General features: G+C 41.9%; 1 protein-coding gene across 1 annotated transcript; it reads right to left on the bottom strand.

Annotated features, from left to right (window-relative positions):
- Positions 1 to 6,147: 6,147 nt before the first annotated feature.
- On the bottom strand, positions 6,148 to 10,901 carry LOC141633318 (large ribosomal subunit protein uL24c-like). Its single transcript, XM_074445803.1, has 4 exons — positions 10,455 to 10,901; positions 9,425 to 9,463; positions 8,012 to 8,242; positions 6,148 to 6,524 (listed from the first exon to the last, which is right to left on the bottom strand). Exons 1-4 carry the CDS (start codon positions 10,554 to 10,556, stop codon positions 6,324 to 6,326), a joined length of 573 nt encoding a protein of 190 aa, XP_074301904.1. The 5' UTR covers positions 10,557 to 10,901; the 3' UTR covers positions 6,148 to 6,323.
- Positions 10,902 to 12,239: the final 1,338 nt, after the last annotated feature.

Raw genomic sequence — 12,239 nt, forward strand, 5'->3', positions numbered from 1 at the left:
ACAACAGTCCAGGACCGACAGTAGCAGGAGAAGTCCCCTTCTCCATCAGCTCGGGACGAACCATGGCCCTCATGTAGCGAGTGAGGACCGCAAAGCCAAGAGTGACCCAGTCCCACCGACCTAGGTCACTCAAGTAATAAAGGAAGGGAAGAAGCTTCGTCGATAACCTCTCCCCCTTGTCTTCGAGGTAAAGCGAAGACAAGAACCACCAGAGCCACAAACGAGCCCTCTGCTCCGCAGTACAAGCAGGAGGAGCCACCTTCCTCCCATCCATCATCACCGTCGTCGGGGTCCTACCCACAAAGTAGTCCCTGAGGGAAGTACTCGGCACCAACCCGGGAACGGTAGCAGCACCCGCTGCCAGGTTCTAGCCGATCAGCCTCCTCGCCTCGGCCGAATCCACTCTTATGGCCTTCAACGGCCACACCAATGCCTCCTCTCCACACGGCAGACCAGAGATCATGCCGTAGTCCTCCAGAGTGACCCCGGCCTCTCCAAAAGGCATGTGAAAGGTCGAGGTCGTGTCCCAGTACCGATCGAGGAAAGCTCGAATCAGGCAAAGATTAGCCCAAATCTTCGTCTCCTTAATCGCCCTCCATGCCCCCACCAAAGCTCCAAAGGTTCCCAGCTCGATGATGGCCTTCTCCTCCTCCGTCAGTCTCTCGTAGGCCTCCATCATCGTCGTGTAGCTAGAGAAGGACCTCATATTCCCGGCCTCCTGTATCAATTCGACGCAAAGCTATCTTTAGCACAGGATCAACGAGAAATTAAGCAGCAAGTGAATAAGGAAAGGTAGTAAGGAAATGACAAGTTCGAGACTTACCAAACTCCTCACCATCCTGTAAGACAGCTAGCTCTCTGCTGCCCAAATGAGATGTCTGCCATCCCATTTCTCAGCCCACTCGGGTGCCCCCGCTAGCTGGCGACCACCACGTCCTACGTTGGCCCGCCTCGGGACCTCCTCGATCTCCTCCTCAACTACCTCCTCGACCACCCCCTCAAGAGCGAAAGAAGGATCGAAGTCAATGACCACGTCCACGGGAGCCCTCCCTGACGTAGAAGGAACGTCATCTGCAAAATTAAGGTAAATTAGGCCGGGTCAAATGACGACAACCCTCGGTGAGGGTTGTTTCAAGCCTTTTAAATCCCGAAAACGGCCTTTTCCCGCCATCTTTGCACATTTCATTCGAAACCTGGCCACTCATGTGGTAAATTGGGTCAAGACAAGTCTAAGTTCAAGCCTAGTCACGGGTTTGAGTCAAAATTTCGGCAGCATTTCGCTATAATAGCAATTATGCCCTAGAAAAGTGTCCTGAGAAAGCTGACACAAATCGAAAATCCGATATGGTAGGAAGTTTACCCATTACACAAGGGTTCCAAAAACCAAATTTCATCAAAAATGGACAATCCTAAAGGCATTTTCGAAGCGATTTTCGAAACAGCTGAGAAACCGTCTCAATTTAACTCAAATGCTCAATACTTGACAAAAATTCAAAAAGAATACATGGTTATGTTCCTACCATTGCCAATTAATCATTTCTAATGTCAATTTTACAAGACAAATCCATTTGGGGGAAAAGCCCCAAATTTTCGACATATTGGGGTAAAAGACCCTAATTTTTCGATCAAAATCAAGCAAAATACAAGAATTAAAAGCTAGAATGTGATACATACCTCGATTAGTCATGATTATTGGCGCGATTTGATCAAGTTTTGACGGATTTTGGTTGGAATTTGAGAGAGTTTTAATAGAATTTGTGTCTTGTTATTATGAAATGAAACACGGGTTTTTGCGAGTTGTTACTCAGACAGGGACAAGCCCGGGAAAGGACGCAGCACCTGCTGCACCTCTTCCAAGAGTTGCAGCTCTTACTGTGCCTCTTCCCCACCTCCCTTCCATCTCAATTTTCAAAAGTTCGTTACAAGTTAGTTGTTTGTGGGCCCATCTTTGGTGTGCCTCTTCTCCAACACCATATATCATATATTTGGTCTATTGGACATTTATTTTTTGTCTGGACCCGTATTTTGTCAAGCAGACTGTGAAACGTCGTAGTATTTTATCTTCAAGCAGACTGTGAACCGTCGCAGTATTTTATCTCCCAGTAAGGACTTCGCTTGCAACAACGAGCGGATTTCGCCTTTGTCTATACCTTTTATCCACCGAGAGTTCATGACAGCCGATTGTACTTCTCGAGAGATGGAGTTTGTTTTGAAGCAGACACGAGCAGATTCCCAGAAATGATTCAATCCAGACAGAATCATCAACATATTCCCCGACGAGAGTTCGCTTGAGACCAACGCAAGGAGATTCCCCCAGCAGTTCCTACCGACGTCCTGCTGCCCTCCATTCATTCCGAGAAAGAAGTCTCAGGTATGATTCTTTCTTATGGCTGGCGAGCCTCCTTACGTATTCTAATGGACTTTAAACGATCATCTCCGATAGTCGACAGACTCAAAAATGTTCCCGACGACAGGTCCTTGGCTCAGACCCCTTGAGCCGCCTCGCGTCGCCATAGTCGTCAGGTTGTAATCTTCGATTGACCTGATATCTATACTTTGACTTTCGCCTTGTCTAAGCCTCAGTCAAAGTGGGGGCTCTGTAGATACCTCATTTCCGCACCTCCCGCAAACCACCCGGTGATGATTAGGCCGCATGTTTGGTACACGGAAGGATTTATGATAATTCGTAAGTTTATCGTCAAGTGATAGCTTAAATACTTGTGTCTACCCCTTGATCGTCATCTACGCGCCATTACGGTCGTTTTGACAGTAATTAGAGTTCATTTGGAGTCCGGGTCAAAAACGCTTCATTTTCTAATAAACCGTTTAAAAGGTCGAGTCTAAAATATTCCGGATATTTTTATTCCATAAATTAATTTTATATCTTTTGGCAAAATATACCCCAAAAATCTTATTTTAAGGAATAAGGAAGTAGAGATCCACCGCAATTCCATAAAAGAAACGCGAAATTCTTTCTTCCGCAGGAGGAAACCTCTGGGGAAAGGACGCAGCACCTGCTGCGCCTCTTCCAAAGGTCGCGGCAGCCACTGCGCCTCTTCCCCAACTCTTTTCTGCGTGTTTTGAGATTTTTTCCGTGATTTCTTTCCAAAGTTTGAGTCATTCCATAACTCTCCATATTTTCTAGTATAAATAGGGACCTTCGTTCCACATATTTTTCACGCGAGTGTCCGCCCTTCTCTTCTCCCTTTGCATTCTAAGACCGTGCTTTAAGCTTTTGACGTCTACGTGCTTGATCAATCGACCATGTAAGCTCAGATCATTCTGAGTACTAGTCACGTTACATGACCGACCAATTTGACCACTACACATCAATCAATTAATCTAAATCCTCTTACGAGGGCACTTTCATCATACATTCGAGTCGAGCAATCACTAAAACGATAACTTAGTTAATCTCATTTCGTCAAACATGTAAGTCTGAGGGTGTAAATCCCATCTTTATTATTGTATTTCATTTTTGTATCAATTAATGTAAGATTTACGTCAAAAGTATGTTTAAAATCGACTTATAAAACCCTATTATCAAACTGTTCTTACGGATTAACAGTGGGCAGACGTCGAGAAGAAACGCAGCAACTGTTGCGCCTCTTCGAAGAGTCGCAGCATCTACTGCGCCTCTTCCAGAGGCTGTTGCAGTTCCTACTCTTCTTCTTCTTCCTCGGTTCTCTGATGATTTCGTCCTTTTGTTTTGTTCTTTGTTTTCTTTCTTTCATTCAAATATAATAAATCTTTTAATACATATTCTTAATAATTATGCTTTGGTTTACGGTTCAAATCCCTTATAATTGATATTTGCGGGTTTTCGCCATTAAATCAAACCCGGGTTTTAGAGACTCGATTCGTTCATATCAAGTTTCTGAGATTCTTCTTCGTACATGTTTTCAGTTTATTTCCAGTTTGTCACGCCTTTCAACTCGTTTCCGTCTTCATAAATTTAACCTAGTTTGACATAACTCGCTTTAATTAGCCTTTAATTCGTTTTAATTAGTCTTAATTCGTTCTTATCGCTTTTACGACGATTTCATATGTTAATAATACGATAAATCACTTTCATCCGAGTCAAATATCAACAATCAACCATTAAAATTGCCAACGAACATTAAACAACACGCAGATCCGACTTCACGGCCGAACTCACCAGAATGGACGCGGTGACCCTGCGCCTCTTCAAGGGACGCAGCAATCTTTGCTTTGTTCCGGGTGATTTGCCTCTCGAACTTCCGTTCTTGCTTTGACCTAATTCCTTAATTACGTAATTAATCAACTATTAATCGTAATATCACCCTTAATCTGTCCATATTTTCTAACCTAGTTTATTTTCCTTTACTTTTCTCAAGTTGTCCGTCTTAAGTATATTTTTGACGTAAATCATTAAATCGTTGTAATTTATTGTAATTTTAATTATCGCAATTTATTTATTGTATTTTATTATTGTATGATTTATTTACTTGTTTTTCACATGTAATCAATCCTAAACCCTAATTTGACATTAATGAGTGCTAATTAGTTGCTCACCGACTTAGTTAATTCTCACATGCTAGGATCAAAACGTTGGATGTTGCAATGCATGCATATAATCGACAACATATCGAGTATGAATAACTTCCCTAATCATTAGTAGAGGCCGCTATCGAGGCGGGCGGGATTAGGTGTTTAGTAAAAGGACTTTCTAATACGTACCCTCACCCCTTACTCCAGATCTCTGTGAACATCCGTGTTCATTGGCATCCACGAGAGTCATTCTAGACATAGAATGCTAAGGGTAACGAGTTCTTAGTGTTCATGTCACTACTTTGTATCTTGACATGACACGAGGTATTCGAACGGTTCCAATTTCCCATAAAAATTGGTGGCGACTCCACAAATACAAAAGCTTGTTCCCAAGCGCCCCCGTGGGCCCCTCGTGTCCACACTCCCGTAACCTCGCCTCCTCCAAATCACTACGAACGTGACCGGGAGTAGGCATCATAACCATGCGAGACGGCTCTCGAAGTGGCGGTGGCTCTTGGTTGGCCTGCTTAACACGCAAATGACGCTTCGACATCGTAACAATCCGCCCATCGGTGCGGTCGTGTACGGGTGGCGGAGGCAGAGTTTGCATGATGGCCTTTCCTCTCTCATTTCGATCTCCCATCTGCATTAATAAAATAAAAGTTGTTAGAAAACACACTAATCGACTAGAAAACTTATAAAATAAAAAAAACCGGCATATAATAGCAAAAAACGCGGTTTTTAAAAAAAAATTGAACGTACCATGGTCAAAAGTTGACATTCAACAATCGACCATGGACGAAAGTTGAATCTTAACGTTTGACCATGAACGAAAGTCGAAATTCAACAATCGACCATGGACCAAAGCTGAGTCCCAACGTTGGAACCATGGACAAAAGTTGAATCTCAACATTTGACCATGGCCAAACGTTGAAACCCAACGTTGGAACCATGGCCAAAAGTTGAAATCTAACGTTTACCATGGACAAATGTTAGAACCCATCGTTTCCCATGGTTCAAACGTTGAACCTCAACGTTTCTCAATGGTTCAAACGTTGGATCTCAACTTTTGATCCATGGTCTTAGTAAGATCCAATCACGAACTTTGGTTTTAATATTTTGGTCAATATCGTATTTATAAAATGTACTTATATAACATAAATTTATATTTTGCTTGCATTTTTATAAAATAATCCGTGCATTTTTTGCACCTGTATAAAACTAGTTGTTATATATGTAAACTCAGCTGTACTTTAGAATCAGTTACTTTAGCAAGTAACTTTGTTCCGAGTATACCATTATCAGGTGAAATCAAAGTCCCAATTCAGTTTTGGTAGAATGATTATGGCCTTTGGACTTTGGTCAATCGGACGGAAGTAAGAGTGATATCGAGGGTTGTATTTATTACTCCGTAAGAATTTTTCGTATGCACGTATATTCCAGTGGAATTTGAGATAAGGCTCAAGTGAATGCAACATTTGTCGGGTTAATATCTGCCAGTTATAGGGCAAATTGGCTGCCTTTTGGGTCATTTTGAATTTTGATACATGGCCAATTGGATGTCAGTTATTCAGACGGCTTAGTTTTGCCAAGTCTACCAACACTTAAAAATTAGAATTTTGCCTCAGATAACTGTGAACAAAATGGAGACGAGGGCGACCATTGACATATAACACAGCCCTGAATAATTCAGGTAACTAAAATGCTTGGATCTTACAAAACATGAGGTTCAGTTTAGGCTAATCCCAGGCTGCAGAAGATCGAGATTAAAATAACATTACATACAAAGAAGAATCTCAGATAAGAGCCTTTTAGGCTGCTACTGCTATCTCGGTTTCTTTCTTATTCTTCATCACTTCCTTCCACTTCTCTGCACTGTCGATTATCTCCCCTGTCTTTATGAGGTACCGAACTTTGCTTCCATCCTCGAGGACTTTATGGCCTACTCGACTAGTCACTTCTTTCTCTTTCGAGTACAACATCACATTTGAACTGTGAACCGGCCCCTCAATCTGGCATAGAGAGACAACGATCTCATTAGCTTGATAGTATCATAATATTTACTTAAATCTGTCCACTATTATTACCTGTCTTCTGCATTTCTTCAGAAATGGTTACCAAGAATTCACTGGCAGACCCAGGGTTTCATCATAAGGGGGCACTATTTTTTGTTAAGGTGATCCTAACCTTGATATAATCCTTCGCAGACCGTATTTTTTTTTTTTTGGTGACGAGGGAACCCGCTAGAGCTGGCAAGTCTGACCCGAACCTGAGCAAACCCGACCCGACCCGACCCCGAAAATATTGTGACCCGAAACCGACCCGACCCGACCCGATGACGACCCGTAACCCGACACGACCCGATTATCAGTGACCCGAACCCGACCCAGACCCGACCCGATATTGACCCGACCCGATACTGACCCGATTAAATTGATGACCCGACAATTATTAAGCTTAATTTTGATCGAAATGAAAGTGATTTTGTGTTTAGATTGATATGTTTGACTTAGTAATGAATTAATTAAACCAAATAATAGGTTAAAACTAAATTTAATGGTAAAAAATTATAGTAATGCGATTAAGTTACCGGACCCGATAATGACCCGGCCCAAACCCGACCCGACACATCATTTGACCCGAAATGACCCGACCCGATAACGACCCGAACCCGACCCGACTCGACCCGAAAGGGTATGCTGACCCGATATGACCCGAACCCGATATGACCCGACCCGACGTGACCCGACCCAAACCCGACCCGACTGACCCGATTTCCACCTCTAGAACCCGCAGCCACTACCTTCGGTGCGCACTTGATAAACCCTCGGGTATATGCGATAGCCTTGCAAACCAACCACGTATACCAGGTAAGCCACCCGAGGGTGACAGACTCGAAGTCTATAAGGGATGGACTCAGGCTAAGAATGCTCCACAAGATTTTGCTCTTGGGGAGGCTTGAACCTGGGTCTCCTGGAATTTCACCCAAGTTTTAACTACTAGACTCCACCCTTGCGTGCAGTCACAGACTCCACCCAAGTTTTTTTTTTGGTAAGACATACCGTATTTTTACCAATATGATTTTAATGAAAAAATGACGGATCCAATTAATGCTATTTGATACTATCCTTTGGCCACTTCACATTGGAAACTGAAGCAGTTACATAAGCACTTAATTAGAACTAAATATGTAGAATCACTAAAAATTTCAGAACAGCTACATGGAGGAATTGAACCTAGCCTTTTTTGCCCAAACACCGACAAACACACAATTGGACCAACATATATTCAGTATCATTGATGGTTGATTCTCAGGTGTCAAACTAGGAGCAACTAGGCCACCACAAATCTAAAACGATAAGCTATTTGTGCTTGGGGAACTAACGTTAACCAAGCTTGGTATCGCATCAAACAAATCACTGATTTCTCGTTATCATTACATGGAATGAAAGCAAAAAAAAGGTACTTCATAGAAATCAATAAACACAGTTAAGCATACCTTGATAATCTGACCTGGCTCTCCCTCCCCTTTGGCTTTCATATGCTTTGTTTTCAAGTTCACATCCTTGATAATTATCGTGCTTTTATGTTTGTATAGTTTAGTTACCTCTCCAGTTTTACCTTTTTCACTTCCAGATATTACTTTTACAGTATCTCCAATCTTGACATGCATTTTATGAACTATTGGAAGACTGTTTGGTTTGCAGTCTTTCCTCTCCCAGTGCTTGAGCTACATCACAAAGAAATAAATGATTATACCGGAAATGATTATGATAACCCTAAATATTAAAACCAAAGTTCGTGATTCACTTATCAGAAAATGAATCATACTATATAATAAAAGCCTGAGACAAGTAATACACAATCATGATTTGTGTTACATAGAACCAAAACTGAACTGGATATTCTTTGGCTTCAGAACATGACAAATTAAGCAAGATCACTTTACTAAATTGCATCTGCTTCTTATATTATGAGATAACAGCTGGTTGATAAAATTTTCAACGCAAACTTCATTTGGGGTAACCCGAAACAATCTAATGATGTTTTCAATTATAAGGTTATGTCCAACCGACCCCCCACCCGGTCATCTTCATGAACTTTGAGGCACTTGGGTAATGTTATTGTAAAACTGTTTTTAAACAAACTTCGTACAAGTCTACCAGATAGGCCACCACACAAGGAATGTTGAAAACCATTCCCAATTTCCCATGGGTAAACTCAGTCTCATACAAGTTGAAATACTGAATTCGTTGCTTCTGTGCAGTGCCAAATTATGCTGTTTGTACAAGCAGCTTTCAGAAAGACAAACTTCTAAAACTACTTTTCCAATCAACATGTTTTCTAAGACATTAGACAATGAAGACGGAGATGATGTACTGACAACCCATGGAGTGAACATTACTGGGCAGAAGAAAAAAAATTGTACTAATTCAAAAGTGATTGACAAAGTCCAGTACCCTCTTACACATGTTAAGACAGCTTTTTTTCCATTGAATCCTCTGTTCAAGTGAACACTTTTTGTGATTATTGGGTGGGTAGCCTGGTAGTCGGCTTCCCACCTTCAAACTCAGCGGAGGTCATGGGATTGATTCTCATGTTGGACGTTCCCCTTGCCCCCCTCCCCGGGAAGGCCTAAAACTCACTCTCCACATGGGGAACTTACCAACAATAGTAACCTCATCGACAACAACAAAGCCTCAAAAATACATTTGGATTGGCCAACATATCATCATTTGAAACCGTCAATGACGGGTAAAAGTTTACGGAAAAAGGGGGGGGGGGGGGGAAGGAAAGCAAGATATATAGTCAATTTGCCAATAACGATAAGAAAGTAAATGTTGACAGAAGGGATCAGATCAAAGAAAGTACGAAAACTAAGACAAATAATGGAACAGTATGAAGTGCTAACCTTGGCAGAAACAAGACATGGTTGATCAGTTGTTCTGACCTGGAAGTAACAGGAAAGAGATAATTAAAACAATGGCAGATATACGATTTTTCAATTATAGTAGGAAGTGCATCATGTCCATTAAACTTTAATCAACATTCAATTGCTCTTTTATGCATTCAGATGCAGCTCAATATCTAATCTAGCATTCTAGCCTCACTAGTCAGAAGCTGAGCATAACCATTTAATCCATCAGGTCTTTACCCAAGTTTATCTACTAATCAAATGACAAAAAATCTTAATAAACACGATCCAAAATGACCTGACTCAAACCGAAGGACTCGAACTGATTCGCTCACACAAACAAACTTGAAACAAGCTCAAACCCAATATGACCTAGCTCTATTCGATTTGAATAAAAATTTATACCAGAAATGACCCAATTCATACCGACTAGAATGACCAGTTAAGGACGCCTAAGTCCTAACCCTACCCCAATCCCAATGACATCGGGCAAGTAGTCCCCGCAATTGAACTCGTCTAGTAAGCTGCATATCGTAAAACACAGGATAACCAAGAAAAAATCCCTTCCAACGATGACTAATTTCCATCCACAAAAGGTTTGAATTTTTTCATCATAGTCTAGAAGCGAAAACTGATAACTTGAACCAAACTCAAACTTTAAATCACACTTGTAGCTGATGTCAACTTTCAAATTACAATGGGTATGTTTCTTCACTTGCTCAGCTGATTAAAATGAGATTCTTACAATCACAAGTAATACAACCTCAGAGAATCAAGTAAAAAAATCCAGCTTTATGATAATGACCCAAGTCCAACAAGGTTACTAACTCATTACCAATTGGTTAGAGCGTTTGAGCACATAAAAACCCGCCTCGACCCTCTTAGTAGACTTACTTCCCCTAAGAAATTAGACCCGTTTGCAAAACACGCATACAAAAACCAAAACAAAAACAAGAAGTGACACAATTCAACCTATACGACTGTATGTTAAACACCTGTTTGAGCATTATCAAATCAGAAAAAGTACCTGAGGAAGAATTGGACAAGAGAAGAGGCGTTGGCCTAAGAAAGAGTTAGAGGAAAGAGAGAGAGAGGTGAAAGAGCTTTGAAGTGCAGCCATTGCTGCCATTTTTGCTTCAATTTTGTGCTGAGTTTTGCAAAGATTGTATCGTCTCTCTTCTTTCTAAAGATGATGATAATGTTGTGGATAACATGAATTATTTGGGCTTGTCAAATAATAGCTCTTATCGTCGTCGTATGGATGTGGGCTTACTTAACTCGCACACCTAAATTGTGGGCTTCAATTTGAAAGCTTAGAGTGGATAGCCTCAATGATGAAGTGGAGTTCAGATCTCTTTGGTTTTTTCAAGTTACAGGGAAACCGAGATAGGTATCGAAAAGATCTTGTTTTTCAAGAATTAAATCTATTGACCGGAAGAGGAATAGAAGGTGAGGAGGGTGTCTTAAAAGGCACACATGATGCGCTCGAAGGTACGTCCAAACAAAAGAATATCATCGGCAAAGAGAAGGTGGAAGAAGGAAGCTCCACCTTTCCCGAGGGGGAAGGGGGACCAATCCATATCCAAGCAAGATTGATGGATGAGGGTAGAGAGAGCCTCCATGCAAATAATGGAATGGTAGGGGGAAAATGGGGAGCCTTTTCTGATGCCCCTAGAAGGAAGGAAGTCAGGCAAGAGAGACCCGTTAAAGGAGACATGGATGGAAGTAGAAGAAGTGCAATTCATGATTAGGGAAATGGTATCAGTGTATCACCATCAATCTGTGCATGGAAGAGGCACAATTGGATGAAATCCCATTCAAGGTACACAAAAGCTTTTTCAAGGTCAAGTTTAAGGGGAAACAACCAAGTTTACTTTTAGAAACATGTATAGAGTGGAGGATCTCAGAGGCAATGATAAAATTAGTGTCCGTTCCCCTCCCAGGGCCGGTAGACTTTGCCTAATTAAGTCTACTTTAAATGTCATCCCCTCTTACACCATGCAATGCATCCGCCTCCCGACATCTATTCCGAGTGATATTGATAAACTCACTCGCTCCTCTCTATGGTCTAGTAACTCCTCCAAGAAGCTGCATTTCTTTAACTGGGACTTAGTGACTCAACCCTTGGCCCTTAGGGGCCTAGGGATTAAAGTTGCCCTCCCCGTTAATGATGTCTTTTCTACAAAATTAAGCCGGAAATTGCTTCCCGATAAGACTTCTTTTGCCTCCCTTGGCATCCGTAGCAAGAATCTGACCCCATTACCGTCTTCCTTTAGGACCGGATCCCACATTTAGCATAACGTGGGAATCGGTTTGCCTATCCTCAGAAACCACCTCATTTGGTCCATTAGGGATGGCTCTACTATTTGTCTTTGAACCGACCTATGGTCCAGTCTTGGACCATTAAGGAATATCATCTACGGGCCATTGAACCTCACCTCGGATGGTGCTAAACTCAGCTCCATCATCTCTAATGGAATTTACTCCCTTGACACTCTCGATTTCATTCTTCCCAGCCCTATCATTGACTCCTTCTTTGCCATACCCGTGCTCAGCACTAATAGCCTAAACCTAACATCCTCACCACTTCTCTTGCCCCATAGAATAAATTATCATTAGGCTCTGCCTTTGCCTCCCGTTTGAGTATTCCACCCACCCTCCCTCATTCTCGGTTGATCTTTAGTGGCTATGGGACTTGCCCACGCTACCTAGAATCAAAATCTTCCTTTCGCTTGTATGGTGGGACAAGTTACTACACAACCTCACTCTTTTTAAAAGATGTGTCCTTCCCTCTTCTTCTTGCCCCCTTTGC

The sequence above is a fragment of the Silene latifolia genome, chromosome Y (genome assembly GCF_048544455.1).
Source record: "Silene latifolia isolate original U9 population chromosome Y, ASM4854445v1, whole genome shotgun sequence".
Classification (NCBI taxonomy): domain Eukaryota; kingdom Viridiplantae; phylum Streptophyta; class Magnoliopsida; order Caryophyllales; family Caryophyllaceae; genus Silene; species Silene latifolia.

What these genes read in the sequence shown, in the direction of transcription:
- LOC141633318 (XM_074445803.1), bottom strand. Translation starts at nt 10,556, where the DNA reads ATGGCAGCAATGGCTGCACTTCAAAGCTCTTTCACCTCTCTCTCTCTT. An exon ending in CTTGTCCAATTCTTCCTCAG is followed by an intron (nt 9,464 to 10,454) that starts GTACTTTTTCTG and finishes TGTTACTTCCAG; the next exon opens with GTCAGAACAACTGATCAACC. An exon ending in CATGTCTTGTTTCTGCCAAG is followed by an intron (nt 8,243 to 9,424) that starts GTTAGCACTTCA and finishes TTTGTGATGTAG; the next exon opens with CTCAAGCACTGGGAGAGGAA.